Source organism: Camelina sativa, chromosome 5 (genome assembly GCF_000633955.1).
Source record: "Camelina sativa cultivar DH55 chromosome 5, Cs, whole genome shotgun sequence".
In the NCBI taxonomy this organism is placed as follows: Eukaryota; Viridiplantae; Streptophyta; class Magnoliopsida; order Brassicales; family Brassicaceae; genus Camelina; species Camelina sativa.
The window spans coordinates 12,482,141-12,500,926 of NC_025689.1; the positions used below are offsets into that span (position 1 = coordinate 12,482,141).

At 36.5% G+C, this 18,786-nt stretch overlaps 2 protein-coding genes across 3 annotated transcripts; one reads left to right on the forward strand and one right to left on the reverse strand.

Moving 5' to 3' along the window:
* LOC104786676 (acyl-lipid omega-3 desaturase (cytochrome b5), endoplasmic reticulum) lies at positions 9,629-13,069 on the forward strand. 2 transcript variants are annotated; one of them, XM_010512121.2, is made up of 8 exons: positions 9,629-10,017; positions 10,627-10,716; positions 11,313-11,379; positions 11,912-12,004; positions 12,097-12,282; positions 12,372-12,452; positions 12,566-12,703; positions 12,812-13,069. In XM_010512121.2, the coding sequence occupies exons 1-8, from the start codon at positions 9,707-9,709 to the stop codon at positions 13,007-13,009; spliced, it is 1,164 nt and encodes a 387-aa protein (XP_010510423.1). In that variant the 5' UTR covers positions 9,629-9,706; the 3' UTR covers positions 13,010-13,069. The 2 variants fall into 2 exon arrangements, with proteins under 2 accessions (XP_010510423.1, XP_010510424.1); XM_010512122.2 differs by lacking the exons at positions 12,566-12,703; positions 12,812-13,069 and adding an exon at positions 12,533-12,562.
* On the reverse strand, positions 14,231-18,141 carry LOC104786677 (protein SMAX1-LIKE 7). The gene is made up of 3 exons (XM_010512123.2): positions 16,586-18,141; positions 16,259-16,499; positions 14,231-16,142 (listed from the first exon to the last, which is right to left on the reverse strand). Exons 1-3 carry the CDS (start codon positions 17,746-17,748, stop codon positions 14,526-14,528), a joined length of 3,021 nt encoding a protein of 1,006 aa, XP_010510425.1. The 5' UTR covers positions 17,749-18,141; the 3' UTR covers positions 14,231-14,525.

The following is an 18,786-nucleotide window of genomic DNA, read 5'->3' on the forward strand; positions in this document are numbered from 1 at the left end:
AAGAACGGAATGAGGGGGCTAGTTTCGCGGTTCGTGTGGCTCCGCGTACTTATTCATCTCCTCCACTACGAGATCCTTCGGCTGTGTGTACGGGCTGCGGAAGGAAAGGTCATTTGGCGGATCACTGTTTTCGTAAGATCGGTTATCCTTGGTGGTGGGGCGATCGCCCTCGTTCCAAACTCCCTACTACTTCACAGGCTGGTCCGGGTGGTTCAAGCAGTGATCGTCGTGTCTCGGTTATTCCTTCCAAGTCTGTTGAACCCACACATGTTCAACATGTTGCGGCTTCGGTGTCTCTCGGACATACCAATATCACCGATGCTGATCGTGTTGGTTTTAGCGGGTTAAGTGATCAAGATTGGATCAAGCTGAAGGATATGCTTAATGCACGGTCTGTTGGTACTCATGATCCTCTTGCTGGTAAGTTTTTTATTGAGTCTTGGATTATTGACACTGGGGCTTCTAACCACATGACGGGAAGCATTGATTTCTTAACGAATGTTTGTGATATGGCTCCTATGTTTATAAAACTCCCTGATGGCCGGTTTACGGTTTCTACTAAACGCGGGATGGTCTCTCTCGGTTCCCATCTCACTTTGATAAACGTATTCTTTGTCGATGGCTTGCACTGCCACCTTATCTCGGTCTCTCAACTGACTCGAGATCGACAATGTCATTTCCAGATATCTGATCAGCTTTGTATTGTTCAGGACTGCATCACACGGACGGTGATTGGCGCAGGTGAACAGCAGAATGGGTTATATTTCTTTCGAGGGATGGCTGAAGCAGCTTTGACACAAGCTTTGGAGCAACAACCCAAGGAGGTGTGGCATGATCGCCTTGGACATCCTTCTTCTACAACTATGGAGATGTTGTCTTTTTCAAATTCTAGTAGTAGCGGTTTTGATTCAAAAACATGTGACGTCTGTATTCGTTCAAAACAAACACGTGATTCTTTTCCTTTGAGCATTAATAAAACTTCTGAAGTTTTTGAGTTGATTCATTGCGACATATGGGGTCCTTATAGGACTACAGCAATCTGTGGTTCACGGTTTTTTTTGACAATTGTTGACGATTTCTCGCGTGCTGTATGGATATATTTGCTGCCATCAAAATCTCAAACTGCTTCGACTCTACGTGAGTTTGTTTCTTTGGTGGAAAGACAGTTCGACCGCAAGGTTAAGACAGTGAGAAGCGATAATGGGTCTGAGTTTTTAAGTCTTAGCGGTTTCTTTCGCGAGAAAGGTATTCTCCATGAAACTTCTTGTGTTGGAACTCCTCAACAAAACGGACGTGTGGAGCGTAAACATCGTCACATCTTGAATGTAGCCAGAGCCTTACGGTTTCATGCTCTTGTTCCGGTTGAATTCTGGAGTTATTGTGTTCTAACCGCTGGCTACTTAATCAATCGGACGCCCACGACAGTGCTCCATGGCAAGACTCCATTTGAAATACTTTATAACCGACCACCTCCGATGAATCATCTTCGTATTTTCGGTTGTTTGTGTTACGTTCATAACCAGAAACACGGTGGGGATAAATTTGCTTCTCGCAGTACCCGGTCCGTGTTTCTCGGTTATCTTTTTGGGAAAAAGGGTTGGAAAGTGTACAATCTTGATACAGGTGTAGTTTCTGTATCTCGTGACGTTGTTTTTCTCGAACAGGAGTTTCCATTTGCTCATACTCGCTCGGATTCTCCGACTGCTCCGGCTCCGACTATACCGTCTCCTATTATTGATGATGATGAGTTCCTTACTTTGGATTTGGTTCCCTCCTCCAGTGAGGTTTTGTCGGCTGCGACTCCTTTGACCACGGAACCTCTTGTTTCTTCTCCGACACGAGTTGTTGTTTCGGGAGATTCTTCGGTCGTATCTCTGATGTCTTGGATTCGTCTACTCACGACACATCTGAGCCTATGGGAAAAGGTTGTCGCCAAAAGTTTAAGTCTACACGCCTTCATGACTATGTGACTAATACGACTCATGCGGCGTCCGATGGGGATTTTGTTGAAACTTGTTGGTACCCTATCGACTCCTATGTCGACTGCTCTCAATTTTCGGATCACCATCGCGCGTTTCTTGCTGCGATCACGTCCGGTACGATACCTAGGACGTTTGTTGAGGCTATGGAAGATGAGAACTGGCGTGAAGCTGTGCGTAGTGAAATTACCTCTCTTGAGGACCAAGGCACATGGACGACAGAGACATTACCTCCGGGTAAGAAAGCTCTTGGGTGTAAATGGGTTTCTACGTTAAAATATCGATCCGATGGCACTCTTGAGCGCTACAAGGCTCGGTTAGTGGTTCTTGGCAACAACCAGACCGAGGGGCTTGACTATACAGAAACGTTTGCTCCTGTTTGTAAAATGACTACTGTGCGTTCTTTCTTGGAAGTTGCGGTGGCTCGGGATTGGGAGGTTCATCAAATGGACGTTCACAATGATTTCTTACATGGTGACTTAGAAGAGGAAGTTTTCATTCGTTTTCCTCCGGGTTTCCGGACTGATGATAAGACACAGGTTTGTCGTTTACATAAGTCTCTTTATGGGCTTAAGCAGGCGCCAAGATGTTGGTTTTCGAAGCTCTCCACCTCTCTTAAGGAATATGGCTTCACGCAGAGTTTGAAAGACTATTCATTGTTCACCTATGCTGATGACACTCGGCGGATTCATGTGCTAGTCTATGTTGATGATCTTATCGTTACTGGGAACTCTCCTGCGGTTATTGCTGCTTTTAAGACGTATTTGAGCTCTTGTTTTTGTACGAAGGATCTGGGAATCTCTAAATATTTTTTGGGCATCGAAGTGGCTCGGAACACTACTGGTATGTATTTATCTCAACGTAAGTATACACTTGACATCATTTCAGATACTGGGTTGCTTGGGGCGCAGCCTGTCTCTCATCCTATTGAACAGAATCATCGTTTGGCTACGGCTACGGGTGCATTGCTTCCTGATCCGTTTCGTTATCGTCGTTTGGTTGGTCGTCTTATATACCTTGGGGTTACTCGGCCGGATCTCTCGTATGCTATTCATTTGTTGTCTCAATTTATGCATGCTCCGAGGGTGGAACATTGGGAGGCGGCATGTCGGGTAGTTTGTTATCTCAAGTCCAATCCGGGTCAAGGTATTCTTCTCCGTTCTGGCACTGATCTTCGTCTTACGGCTTGGTGTGACGCTGATCATAACGGTTGTCCCTTAACACGACGTTCTCTCACTGCTTGGTTTATTCAACTTGGTGGTTCTCCGGTATCTTGGAAGACACGGAAGCAAGATGTGGTTTCTCGTTCCTCGTGTGAGGCTGAATACCGTGCTATGGCCAAAACGGTTTGTGAGCTTCTCTGGTTGCGCGAGGTTCTTGTTTCCATGGGTGTTGATTGTTCAGCTCCGGTTTCTCTATATTGTGATAATGAATCGGCTATCCATCTGAGTAAGAACCCGGTTTTCCATGAGCGGACGAAGCATATCGAATCAGATTGTCATTTCATTCGTGATGAGATTGTGCGTGGTGTCATTGCTCCGCAACATGTTTCGACTAAGGTTCAGTTGGCTGATATTCTCACTAAGGCTCTTGGTCGTAAAGAGTTTGATGATTTTAAGCTTAAGGTGGGTATTCGGGACCTGCACACTCCACCTTAAGGGGGGTATTACGAGCCAGGATTCTATTATGTAAATACTATATAGTCTTGTAGAGTTTGGTATTTATGTTTCCATCCTTAGGTTAAATATTGTATCTACTATATAAGGCACACTTTGTGCAACGTTATGAATAAGAAACCTTTTATACATCTTAAGGGTTTTGACACTAACATTTAACTAATCATGAGGTTTTAATTTCCTTCTTTTTTACCAACAAGTAGCTTGATTTCCGGCTAATAGAGTAATAGTATCTTTGAAAATTATGCTTTGTAAGATACTAAACCACCCATACGCGTGCTTTGTACTTTGTGAAGTTGAAGAGACGTATGCGTACATGATAGATCGTGATCTTTAACCGTTTTTCTTCTTTGTGTTTTGTATTTTTATATAAAAGAACGAATTATAAAAAACAGTTAACTGTTTTATGTATACCTAGGTACGTGTTTTATTGTACTCACATAGATTCTGTCAATGACTCTTTTTTTTTTTTTTGAACAACAGACTTTGACTTTTCTATATAAGTCTTTCTGATACTATATGGAAATTAAATTGGTCTATTGCGCCTTTTTCGTTTAACATCTATCTAGTGTGGTGCGCGTTTACAAGCAATAATTGTATAGGGAGAGTGCGATATGTGTACCGTATATTCAACAATTATCAAGTAACTTTGTAAAAGTCATTTTATAACGTGGCATAAAAACCACAAACTAGCTAGATATTTAGAACTTTTCGTCATGGAGGAAACTAGTACTAGCTTCAATGAATGCTACTAATGCGTTCGTACTCAAAGGAGGGGTCATTCATGCAAATGACATTTCGGCGAGTTAAGAAAAACCCAAAAATTCTCACATCACACGTTTTAGAAAGAAAAAGAAAATTCGTTTTGGGAATGGGTCCATACGAAAAATCAAGCAAGGTTGATGATAATTGATGGACCATTCTGTTGGTTATATTGAGTACGAAAGAAGATCAATCTACCTTTTTAACGTACGTCTTATCTTTCAGTTTTGAGATTTTTAAAGATCTTTGGGATGATATAAGTATATAACCGAACAACCTAAGAGTGTTAGTGGGTCTTGCATACAACTGAATAATACAAACTGCAGATCGGGTCATTAGTATGAAGATGTAGAATTGGAAATTGGTAAATAAAGAGACGTTAAATAAGACTTTAGTTTATGATTAGTTATGATAATTAGTAGTACAACTCATTTGTGACATATGGGCCTAGATTAAATGGTCTCAAAGGCTAGGAATCCGAACATTCTTACCTATGATCAATCACATGACCTGAACAAGTGTACTCTACGGTTCAGTGTAAGAGATGCTTGCACCACTAGTTAGATTGTGGTCCACAGTCCATCTTCTGGTGCTTCTGGTGATGACTCAAAACGTTGTCGTGAGGTTCATGCAGTACATGAAATCTTTGTTTTGGCAGGCGTCGTCATGCACTAGATCCTTGTGCTTTGTGACCTTGCATGAGCCACGTGAATTGCATACTGTGTAAAACGTAGGTTTTTTGTGTGTTGGTCGTTTAATGAATTTAGCATGTATGAAAACTTATAATTCTTATCAGTTAAATGATCTATATAACATCTCTACCTAGTAATTCGAATATAACCATGTTGCAAACTTGCAATGCAAATATGTGCGCATCTTCTCGAATAATTTTTTTTTATCGGATAGTACAAGAAAGAATATTAAAAAATGAGAAATTTTTGAATTGAAGAGAGAAAGTGTTGTGGGGTTGTTTACAAAAAAAAAATGCGAGGTGCATGTTTGATGCACGAAAAGACATCATTTCTTTACGACGTGTTCTATACCCACTCCATTCCCGCAACACTTGGTATTATTTTTCACTTCTCTATATATTTTTTGGTCTCAAATCTCAATCAACGGTTGTGTTTTTATGCCTTTTACAATAGGTTGAGTATCCAAAATAATTCGGTAACGGGGAAAATTTTAGTAATGAACAAAGGTTTCACCAATATCTTAGAATTGGTTAATCTTTTAATTGAGTTTTTATACGTAACGCGTTAGTTTCTGTTTAATCTTATAACCCGCACGTTATTTATATATCGGTTTAAGACAAAAGCTATTATTTGTTACTATATAATTATACAAAACCGGGAAGCATATTCCTCCGGCCAACCCTTCCATATTATTTTTGGTAGTTAACGTATTAATATATGGTTTTTCTTAAGAACATAACTTTTTAACTTGGGTATTATAGTAGTGAGCGTCTACGAAATGATTCCTTAATACGTACACGACTTTTCATGAAATACGGATGGTTATAATCCAAATAGTATAACATGTATAAACACGTAGAGACGTGTATGGTATTGGTAAGCCAAGTTTGCCGTTGTACGTGCTTAGATTGAGAAATATACGAATTATAATATTAATCATAGTTGGCAAAAAAATATCATAAGCCGTGTTTGAAATCTAAATCTTTATTATATTCTTACGTATATATTTTCATACAACAGAAAATGGATACTATATTACGAGTCATGTGCGAATGCATAAGTGAGTACTTTATTTGTTTAGTTAAAGATAGTCTTGTACCTAAAATGATTTCGATTAGGTAATATACTAAAATGATGATACCTTAGAATATACTATTGTAAAATCACCAACAACAATGCACAAAAAAAAAATGATTGTACTTTTCTTTCTGTTTTAAAATTTAAAAAAAAACCAAAAATCATCTCGAGAAATATGTAATTATATTTCATTTCATTCATTATCACATCAACGGACTTACAAATCATAACTGAATTAACTAATGTGTATGTGTACATACTGAAAGGTTAGGTTATATACTCCATGTTTTGTTCAAATAATGGCTGAGATATATAATGATTTATTCATTAATAGTTTTCGAACTGTATATAATAGAAAAATATGGCCTTTCGGAAATCACGAGGAAATCGAAGGTTGTCCTCCACGCCATGTGCGTCTGCTAAATAACAAACACATACTTCTCTTTGCGTTTTGGGGTTTATTCTCAATTATTCTCATATCTCAACACATATATAATAAAGTAGAAATAGTACGTAGCAAGTAGCCCACAGTAGTAAACATTTGTTTGATAGCTAGAACTGTCACGTGCACGCTCATGTCTATAACACACACACACACACAGACACACTCATATCATCGTATATAACCTTTCGTTTTCCTTTTGGTTCACTTCACAAAAATTGGAAAACCCCATATGAAAGGATTTAATGTGCTTAGATATAGCAAATATCAAATGGAACTTAAAATTGATACCAGAATATATATATATATATATATATATATATATATATATATATAATGGAGTGGGTCGATTTGATTTTGATCCGGGTCAGATCATGAAAAGTAGGTTCAAGATTACCCTTATGTTTGATGTGTGATAGACTGATAGTCATTGCATTTTGAGCTCCATATGAACCTCGTCAGTTTCCTTAGAGTTTCTGTACTTCAAACCCATTGATGTCGTGCAAACCCACTCAGTCGGCTGCATGGGGGTTTTTACACCATCAATTTGATAAATATTTGGATTGCTCTGCAGTAGAGTTTAATCAGTCATATAGGCTATAGCTATGCTTGTTATTCCTCCTATTTTTGTTCTCTTCTTATGGGTTTTACTCTAAAAATACCTTAGAAAAACCAAATGCTTGTAAATTAAAATTCCCAATAATGCTTAAATGCCAAGATAAAAAGACCAAAATAGTTATTTTCTAAATAGTGTTTGGTCGAAAAAGAAAAAGAAAAAAAGACCAAAATAGTAAAAGAAACAAGATGGAGGCATAGTGTTCAGCTTAGTGTTCTTGAGAGGTGAAACTAACGGAACATTGAGGCATAGTGTTCAGCTTTGTGTCTAAAGATTCTTTTTACCTTAGAAGATAAGAGAATCTACAAAGGAGCGCTCCACTTGGTCGAATACTAATTTCATTGGCTGCATCTTTATTAATCGATTTTACAAATACTATGAAATATTATAATATTTTCAAAAAAAAATGTTTAAAATATATGTGAATTGAAGTCAATCGAATATTCACAAACAATTACCACAAAGAGTTATGATTGTACCAGAATAATAACGGACACTCAGATATTTCTATAACTATAATTAACAAGAAACACATAATATATAGTCAGTCTATCAACTAACCGGCCGGCCTTATAAGTAATTACCACAAAGAGTTATAGGTGAGGTGAGCCTTGGCTATGATATGACTGACTAAAGTCTTTCCTATGTTTCTGATTACTATAAACGTGTTACGTTTAGGTTGCCAACTCCAGTCATACAGAAGGTCGATATTCATGTGAATATGTTTTTTTCCAAATAAAGAAAAGTTGTTGCAAGTAATTAATTGCATATATAGTGAATTGTTGTAGTCAAAATATGTATAAAATAATTAAGGCGTAAATCGTAAATGTGTGCTTGAAAAACAGTTAAGAGAAAAGAAGAGGTAGAGGATTTGCTGTACAAATTCAATGTCTCTCCTCTACTAACCATTTTTTTTGTCAAACCTCCTCTCTACTAACCATAAATGTAATGATTCAAGCTTTGAATTATGAGGACGAAGGAAATTGATAACAGTGTATTTTGTTATGAAAACAAGTTCACTATTTTTATTTTTCTGGTCTCTTTTTCGTTTTAATAAATCCATGGGCTGATCCATCGTTAGAAACACACCGCAATATTACAACGTGGATTTCTTTCAGAAGAGTCACCGAACTGTATATTTGAGTTTAGAATGTTTTCCGACTAATGTCCGAGGATGTAAACCATATAATTTGGTTTATACTATCCAAAATATTTTTAAGTCTTTATAAAAAAATTTCATATTTTCTAATACTCTCTATATTTCATAAATATAATTCTTTTTAGTTTTCCAAAAAAAAATATCAGAAAATATTTTATACTATTTTCTAGGCATTAACATTTTTATTTTTATCCTTGTTATAATTAGAGATAAAACAACTATATTTAATTTTAGAATATATAAGAGTACATTATGTTTTTTTTTTTTTGAAAAAGAGAGTACATTATGTTTTGCAACGTAACTTTGACCACCATGTGTGTATAAGCTTAAAAATCTATCTTCATGAAACATAGGAAAATGTTGTGATATCTTCATGAAAGATGAAACCTAGGAAAATCTATCTTCATTGACTACACAATTTGTTCGAGTTGTGTTGTTTTTAATCCGCATCAAGTGCTCTGCCTACAAATAATAATTAGGGACTCATCATGTTGTTGTAATTAATGTGATGAACCAAAAAAAAAAAAAAATCCACCACTTAATTGTATAAATCGGAAACGGTAAAAATCGGTGATGTTGAACTATTGAAGTGATTTAAAACTAATTGGAAGTTGAAACAGCTACAGACCTCTTTATTTTTTGGTCAAATAAATCAATGTACTGATGTGTCAATTACATTTTAATTATTCCTCGAATTAATCACCGACCTAATTTTCACTACTATGTATTAATACTAGCCACTAATTTTAAGATATTTTCCTTTTTTTTTTTTAAACTATTTGTTGTCCATTTTACATTACAGCATATAGTGTTTTTTTTTTTTTTTTGTTTATAAATTAGTTTTCTCCTATATAGTGTTTCAGTATAAGAAATATTATACTCGTTGTCTTGTCAGTTTCGGTGCATAAAAATGGTCAAGAAATGAATATAATTTACTTGGTATACTTTGGTACGTGCAAGGAAAAATATTCACCTTCCTTTCAGAATTACCACTTATACAAAGAAATAAATCATGAGAAATATATATTTTCAAACTTACACGAATTTTGAAGAAATGGTAAAGTTTTGTTCTTGTTAAAAAACCAAAAAACAGCAAAATTACCCTTTTTATCCTTTTAAATAAAATAAATAAATAAACATTAAAAAAAAAATTGGAGTTATTCTCTCATTTTCTCCCTTTATATAAACAAATCACACAAACCCCAAAAAAATTCATCAAACCCTTTCTTCTTCTCACCACATTTTTTCTTTCTTTCACTGAGAGCCCATTTCTCTTTCTCTCTCTTTCTCTCTTTCTCCGGAGATGGTTGTTGCTATGGACAAACGTAGCAATGTGAACGGAGATCCCGGCGCCGGAGACCAGAAGAAGAAAGGAGAAGGGTTTGATCCGAGTGCACAGCCTCCGTTCAAGATCGGTGATATAAGGGCGGCAATACCAAAACACTGTTGGGTTAAGAGTCCTTTGAGATCAATGAGTTACGTCGTCAGAGACATTTGCGCCGTCGCTGCTCTTGCCGTCGCCGCCGTGTATTTTAACAGCTGGTTCCTTTGGCCTCTTTATTGGGCCGCTCAAGGCACCCTTTTCTGGGCCATCTTCGTCCTCGGCCACGACTGGTAATTTTTTTTTACTAATCTTACGTTTTTAAATAATTTAATTTAATTAATTTAATTTTTCAATTTAGTTTTTGCTTTTTTAATTGCATTGAATTCTTAAATTATACTTTGAATTTGCACGTTCGATGAAGTATTGTCGCTAACTTCAATATTTGTTCTTTTGAGGTTACTTTGATTTGTTAAAAAACAGAAAAAGAGGATCCAAGATTTCTGTTTTTAGATTTTTTTTTTATTTTTCAATAACGTTCCACTATGATGGTTAGTCGTAAGACTCGTAACAAAATATCTAAAGACTTTTCTATTATTATTAATAATACCGCATTTCATGGATCTACGTTCGAACTTTCACAAATTACTATTGTTTCTTTTAGATCTACGGGGTTTTTTTTTTAATTGTTCATGGAACTATTGAATTATTAATATAATGTACCAATGTACTTTCGAGATTTATACACGTCATATATAGATATATTTTCTAACCTTTCTTGAGGCGTTTTATATTATGAAAACATGGACAAATATTAATATTTTTGCAGTATATATTATAAGATGTATGTGTGTTTAATGAAATATTGATGTGAAATTGAATGTGAAAAAATAATGACACAGTGGACATGGGAGTTTCTCAGACATTCCTCTGCTGAATAGTGTGGTTGGTCACATTCTTCATTCCTTCATCCTCGTTCCTTACCATGGTTGGTAAGTTATTTACTTTTATTCTTTTCTCTTATTACTATTATTTTTTACTGTTTACGTTGTTATTTTTGGTGTATTTGGTGCATGTTAGGAATTTAATCTGATAACCTTCATTTCAATCGGATATTTTTTTTTGGGATGTATTGCAAATTTTGTGATTAGAAAATAAAGCATGTGACTATATGAGGTGGCTTTTGATTTTTCCACTCCAAAAGCATCAAATCTTTTAGTAACCAACCAAAAAAAGAGGGCATCCAAACTTTTATTAAATGTTGTGGGCCAATTTATGGCCCGTTAGCCAACCTGAACATGAAGAAATTGATGTACCTTTGTCTAATTAACATTAATTTTGTGAAAATGTGTTTTTTTTTTTAGATTGAGATTGATGTCCTAAATGTATCCATCGGCTGGTATCTTTAAAAAGTAGATTTGTATGCATCATTATAAGAAACATTATAGTACTGTTTGTTTGTTACTTACCCCCTCCTAGTTATAAATTTTGAAGATTGTTAGAATCTGCCACAAAGACTTGTGTATACTTTTGTTTATAGAACTTAACAAAAACTAATTTTTTGTGAATTTATACAATTGGGTTGTAGGAGAATAAGCCACCGGACACACCACCAGAACCATGGCCATGTTGAAAACGACGAGTCATGGGTTCCGGTAATCTTTCCTTCTCTCATCTGTCTACTCTTGTCTTTTTTTCTTTCCTATATTCGAATTTTTATATGCTAGCTAACTCCTAGGATATGTTTTAATTTTATTTTATTATGTTTTAGTTAATAGATTTAGTTTAGGCAAGTTGAATCCTAACAACAACCACTTGGTCAGTTTTATTTTATTTTCAAGTGTCGTTTGTTGAATCAGTAATTGATTTTTTTTTTTGTGGTTTATAGAAGGATCAACTCTGTCAACATATAATACTACTAATAATATATAACTTTAATAGTGGACCACTTATATTCGGGTCCTTCGCATAGGACGATTCTCCTCGAAGTGCGAATACTTTTCTTTTTCATTTTTTTCTCTTCTTGGCGTTTTCGTAATATTTTGTCTAGATCTTGAAAAAAATACTAATTTTTTTTTAGAAAAATTAGAATGCACATGCGCTGTATAATGATAACGATTAAAACCATAATGTAAATTTATACGAGTGTATAAATTAATAACAGTCATTTTAATCAAAACATTTCAGTTACCAGAAAGGGTGTACAAGAACTTGCCCCACAGTACTCGGATGCTGAGATACACTGTCCCTCTCCCCATGCTTGCTTATCCTCTCTATCTGGTAAGTATTTTTAAATCCTAGTCTTGCACAATAATTGATTTTTTAGATTTTTTAAAGTAATAAAAGTTGATATTGGATTTTTATTTTGACAGTGCTACAGAAGTCCTGGAAAGGAAGGATCACATTTTAACCCATACAGTAGTTTATTTGCTCCAAGCGAGAGAAAGCTTATTGCAACTTCAACTACTTGTTGGTCCATAATGTTTGTCACTCTTATTGCTCTATCATTCATCTTCGGTCCACTCTCCGTTCTTAAAGTCTATGGTGTGCCGTACATCGTAAGTTATTTCATAACTTTATACTGTGTGAGCAATTTTATGATATACATGTTTTTGACATAAATTTTGGATTTATTTGTTTTTTTCAGATCTTTGTGATGTGGTTGGACGCTGTCACGTATTTACATCACCATGGTCACGATGAGAAGTTGCCTTGGTACAGAGGCAAGGTAATTTTTTTAAAAAATTCAACTATATTTATGTTTGTAAGAAAACAAAAATCTCTAGAAATATTAGCAATGTTATATAGGAATGGAGTAATTGATTTGTTTGAAAAATATAGGAATGGAGTTATCTACGTGGAGGACTAACAACTATTGATAGAGATTACGGAATCTTCAACAACATTCATCACGACATTGGAACTCACGTGATCCATCATCTCTTCCCACAGATCCCTCACTATCACTTGGTCGATGCCGTGAGTGGATCATTTTTTTATTTTTACTGAGATTAGTTCTAATCCTAATAATAAAAGGGAGGGGTGATTAATTAAATTAGTGATTTGTTTTATTTGAATGATTGACAGACAAAAGCAGCTAAACATGTGTTGGGAAGATACTACAGAGAACCACAAACGTCAGGAGCAATACCGATCCACTTGGTGGAGAGTTTGGTCGCAAGTATTAAGAAAGATCATTACGTCAGTGACACTGGTGATATTGTCTTCTACGAGACAGATCCAGATCTCTACGTTTACGCTTCTGACAAGTCTAAAATCAATTAAATCTCTTCCTTTGTTTAGCTCTATTAGGAATAAACCAGCAAGTCCCCCTTTTTTTAATTTTGTTGTTGTTTTTAAGTTAAAAAAAGTGTACTCGTGAAACTTTTTTTTTTCTTTTTTTTTTCTTTTTATAAATGTATTTACATTACAAGACGTAAAGTTTTGTTCTTTCTTTTTTTTTTTTCGCTTTTTTTAGTTAACATGAAAAAGATTTGAATAGTAGTAGTAGTATTTGTTTCAGACAAAAGTAAACTGAAAAGAAAAAGACAGTTCCACTGAAAGTACGACAAAATGCACGCCGTTTGTGGTCCCTGTCATAACGACAATGTGTGTCACGGAGTTGTCGCTTTTTTACTTAATAGGCCTACTACTACTTTACGGCCCAAGAATATAGTAGTAATATCTAAAGCCTCTTAAATGCATATCTCCAATGAAAACAAATGAAGTAAAGAACATTGTTTACACCACCAGCCACGAGGCACCAGACCACCAGTTATAGAATTTGTTCTCATATTTGGGCAAAGTACTGTATAGGGTAATTTCAGATAATTCCATACTCACATGATTCATTATAAACTAGTATGAAGTTTTTGTGGGTATTATAACCTAGTGTAGTTTTTGGTTGGTATTCCTATATTTTGTTTGTTATTCTTATCTAAGACAACGTTTTGTTTTGATATCTCTCCAGTCTCAAGCTTTGTTATTACTTTACGTCATTTTATATAAAATGTTACAAAATTGATGTAGTTTATAGCTATTGTCCGACAAAAGGCTACAAAGACTTCTATTTGTTTGCCAAAAAAGATATAAACAAGCAAACTAGCAAATCCTAAAAAGAGTAAAGATTGAGTTTTAGACCAAAAAATGGCTACGGGCCTTCTCTCCAATCGTTTGTCTGTTTCGCAATATGGAACTCAAAATCATCAAAAACTCTGCAAATCCATAATGTCAATTTCATAGACATTAACCGTAAAAGTTTCAAAAACCCATTAATTTGACATCATGAACCACCAAAAATAGTATTCCAAACTGAAAGAGTTTAACAATGCTGTCAACATCTGTGGAAAGTTTCATGCACCATCTAAATCATGGAATCTCATAATCCACTTTGCACACTAGAGTACAAAATTCATGAACACTAAAACTTAGCAGACCCTTTTGGAATTGACGTTTTGTGTTATCCTCAGTTTCTTATTAATTGTAACATTGTAGCACAACGGACTCTTTACGAATACAAATGCAGCACACTGTAACTGATAGTAATATTTATACAAAATATACTGAAAACCTTAAAAATGATCGAATAGTGGAAATTTAGAGAGATGCCTAAAACCAAAAGCAGTGGCAATTTTGGCCCTCCTTCAAAAGCTATGTACCACACTTAATAGCTCAGCTTTAAGCCTATAATATACATTTAGTGACAAAGCACAAACTCAAACCAAGCCGATTACAAAACTCTGAGGAAATCTATATAACTATCATCACCATATCTATATAGATGAAATTATAGCAATAATTATCATATCACTTTGACTCTTGCCGGAAACTGTATTCCGGCAGGTTCCTCTTCAGTCGGAGAATCTCTAGAGGCGACAAGTTTCACAGAGAAAGGAGTAGCGGATACATACTTTTGTCTAGCTTCAGCAAAGCTTGGAGCAAGAACAGTTTGCATCCATTGATCACACGTTCTCTCTTCATCTGATGACCATCTTAAGGCATGTAGAATCTGAAGGATCGCATCGTTTTCGATCTCTAGATGTGTTTCAGGTCCAAAGGACCGATGAAAATGCGAAAGAACGTTCCTTTTTATGTTCTTGGCTAACACATCAAAGTCAATCTGCTTGAACGTCACTTTCCCGTCTACTTGTTCCACAAATTCATCAAGCCAAGCTTCCGTGTTCTCAGACATTGCATACGCCTCATCTGTGTTTGCTTCTGTCTCATCCACCGGAAGATTGAGATCAAGAAACGAACGTTGAGACTTAAGGGCTCGGAGCTCTGTAACCCCTGTTTCTGACTCCTCCTGTCTTCTCTTATTCAGACCATTCTTGATAACATTTGACGCATTGTCGGCTAGTTGTATCTGAAGTTTCCAGTTTCTTGGACTGAGTACTCTTTCCTCTGTATATCTGACTCGTTCTTCAACGACATGACAATCATCACTGTCTTTATCAGTTCCAGAAACAGTAGCAACAACTATAACATTTTTCATACCAATCTCTCTCCCATGTGAATCACGGAGTTTTCCAGTTCTCACAGCATCAGACAATCTGATCTGATCAACGAACTCGGCTTTGTCAACGTTTTCAATGAAAACAACAGAATCCGCCCGCCTCGCCACTTGGCCAGCAATGTAATCAACAACTGTCTTCCCTCTGAATCTATCGTCAAGACTGTCCTGCGACTGGAAATCTACACAGATGCAGTTGTCTTGGCCACCGCAGAAGACTTCAGCAAGAGCTGATGCTACTTTCTTCTTCCCGGCTTTATCAGGTCCAAGAAGAGCAAGCCAAACATTACTTGTGGTTGCTATATGGTTTCTTCTCCTGGACTCATCATCTCTGTATCCACAAAGGATTTCGCTAATGGCGTTCACGGCTTCGTTCTGAAAACCGACTTTCCTAGAGAGTAGTTCCCTCAGAGACTTGAAATCTTTGCAATATCTTGAAGCCGCCAACATTGGTTTCTCTTTGACAACCTCAAGGTCTCTCCTTTTAAGCGATACTGGTGTGCTTGAATCCTGGTTTTTCGATGCGTAGATTGTTCCCAACCCTAAATCTGTGGTAACACAGCTCAAAGGCGAGTTCGTTGTCGTGCGACTTGTGAGATCCTCGGTTTGTTTTGGCTTTGAGATTTTTACTGATAAACCAGGTTGGTGGTGTAGCGAATTCTGCGCTTGAGACATACCTTGAAAGCTTTCAGACGTGGTCCTCATGCAAACAGTTTTCTCAGTTGGGCTTCCAAGACTCATCTTGGTCTGGCTAGACGGAACCAGCTGAAGAGGGAACTGCGGCCTAACGGGCTGGAAACTGAGTTTAGGAAATGCGGGAGTTTGATGGATCCTTTGGCAAATGTCGTCCCATTTCTTCTGCAGAGCCGGAATCCGAGCGGCTAATGCGTTTGGATCATCTTTAGCCTGCACTGAATAAGAAGCAAATACTCTCAAGATAACTGTCGTAGAAGCTAAAACCATTATAAAAACAAGTTTTTGGTAGCAATCAAACATAGAATAAAAGCTCATAAAAGCTGCACCTTTCGGAGAAGTCCTTTGTCTTGTTCAGGCTCCACATTTCGTAACCAAGAAGGTAACTTCTCCGAACACTGATCATCGATCACTGACACAGACTTGGCAAAGGCAGCCACTTCTTGCTCATACTTCTCGTTACAGAGATGACATCTAGGTAAACTCTGATTCATTGAGTTACTAAACGGTACTCTAAAATCCGATGTTGATGAGAAAAACCCTCCAAATGGTACAAACGATCCCATCAAACTGAATGTAAACATCATTGTCTCAGTCCAAAAACTCAAACCTTTCCCAACATTAGTAGATACAAAAAAAACAAATCAAATCAATACCTGGATTTTGGATAAACCCCTTGAGTCGAAGATGTAATAGGAAGAAGATGAAGATTCCAATCTTTATCAATCACCGGAAACCTCTCAATCAGCTTCAAATACGTCTCGTTACTCGACACACTTGCGATAAACCAAAGCTTCTCACGGTGAAGCTTCAACAAATCAGAGAGCTTCAACACAAACTTGTCAACAACATCAACTGAGTAAACCTCACTGGTTAAATCTTTCAACTCCCCAAGATTCAAAACCATACCTGACTTCAATCTCCCTAAATCATCATCAACCTTTACATCGACCCTCGACCCTTGAGCCAAAACTTCACTAATCTCTACACTAACTACACTCAACCCACTAATCTCCAGAGGTAAAAAACCAAACTTTCCTCTGTTTATCGAATCAGTAAACGTTTTGAGAGCCTCACCACCACAAGCACCAACCAGTAACGGATTCTTCTTAGCCCTCCTCCCCAAAACTTCGCCGATCCTCCTACAATTCTCGTCGAGATCACCAAACGGGAACCCGAATCTAGCCCGACCCGAATCAGATTCCGGTATGTTACACAGAAACAGAGGAGGAACACGAGATCTCGACGTGAACCTCGACGAGAACTGAGACGTCACCGGAGGATGAAGCACGTCGAGCTTAATGTCGGTGCTTCTAAACCCGGCTTCACCAAAGACCCGACTCACTATCGGGTCGTCTAATATGGATAGTATAAAATACTTCAACTCAACTTTCAAAACCGACGTCGTTTGTGTGTTGTTGTTGTTGTTCGCATGTATCTGGTGGAGATGATAAGTCTCCGGGTGACGTCGTTGAGTCGCCTGAGATCTTTTGATCGCCGCCATGAGAGAGTTCGACACCGGAGGATCTTCTTCTACAGCCGTCGGAGACTTAGAAGAAGGTAACCTGTCGAGAGACACGCCGACGCAAAGCTCGAGCGCGCGAAACTGGAGACGTGACGAGTACGGCGTGTTGTGAGCGGCGCGTGAGATACAAACTTCTCTGAGGATAGAGGAAGGCATCGTTAAGAGACCCGAAACGGCGTGAAGAGACGTCGTTTGAGCGTGGCTGCGACGACGCGCGACGGAGACAGCGTCGTCTAGTGCACGTGCCGTTTCTTCAGTTAAACATTGCCTCGCCGTGGTTACCGGTGTCGGCATCGTTTCCGGTTTAGCTAATAAAAATTCGAAATTAAACTAAACCGATAAAATTCATAACCAAAAAAAACAAGAACACAAGAAGATGAAATCAAGAAAACTATAATAAACAAAACAAAGCGTGAAAAATTATTTTCTTGAAATGGGAATTATACGACAAAGATATCAAAACCGTGTAGTCGCTTTTATGAAAAAGAAATAGTTTTTTTTTTTTGTATATAATATATAGTTTTTGTATGTTATGTTACCAGTATGTTACTTTGGTTTCAATCCTCAGAAGGGTTGTGTGAAGATATGTAAAGAAAGAAGAAGAGTCGCTGTTTTGGTGGTCTATTGGCGATGGAACCCACTAATATATATTTTATGAATTGTTATTACTTATTAGTTATTATGAGATTGAGTATGATGAACTTTTATTTTATTTTTGTTTTTGTATTTTGTAATGTTGTTGTTGTTATGTGTTGCCCCAAATCCTCGTGTATATTGAAGGAGGAGGGCAAAGGCACATGTGGTGAGCATAGATTCACTATGGCCCAACTCAAAGATCTTCCTTTGCTTTCATTCGCTTAAACCCTTTCAAAAAAATTTCAATTAAAAATCTAGATTTGACAATCCACATTGTTTTTCACGATTATTCTTCCTTTTTTTATATAATATATTTATGTAAACAGTTTTTGATATTCTCTCTTCTCTTATTCTTATCTAAAAGTGAACTATTCAGCTCACAAAAATAAAATAAAAATATCTAAGTATGAATGAGTGAGTATCTATGCCAAATCTTCTTTCCGTTTTTTTTTTCAACTTGTATTTGTATTGTGAACATTAACTAACTATTTTTGTCCAAAAGCCAATAGTTCCACTCAGACTAAGTAATGCATATATACTTTTTCTTAGAAATACTATGTAATAACTCAAAAACAAATTTTATAGATAATTATAGCGCACATTCCACAAAATTTCTAAAATAACATCATTTGACATAATTAAATATTTAAAATTATGTTTATAAGTTTTTAGGTGTGAATTTTCTATTTTACATTC

Bases quoted from the DNA above. Each gene is read 5' to 3' on its own strand.
- LOC104786676 (XM_010512121.2), top strand. From the start codon at position 9,707: ATGGTTGTTGCTATGGACAAACGTAGCAATGTGAACGGAGATCCCGGC. The intron at 12,283-12,371 runs GTAAGTTATTTC...TGTTTTTTTCAG, and splicing joins TCTATGGTGTGCCGTACATC to ATCTTTGTGATGTGGTTGGA. The intron at 12,704-12,811 runs GTGAGTGGATCA...AATGATTGACAG, and splicing joins ACTATCACTTGGTCGATGCC to ACAAAAGCAGCTAAACATGT.
- LOC104786677 (XM_010512123.2), bottom strand. From the start codon at position 17,748: ATGCCGACACCGGTAACCACGGCGAGGCAATGTTTAACTGAAGAAACG. The intron at 16,500-16,585 runs GTATTGATTTGA...GTTTACATTCAG, and splicing joins GGGGTTTATCCAAAATCCAG to TTTGATGGGATCGTTTGTAC. The intron at 16,143-16,258 runs GTGCAGCTTTTA...TATTCAGTGCAG, and splicing joins ACAAAGGACTTCTCCGAAAG to GCTAAAGATGATCCAAACGC.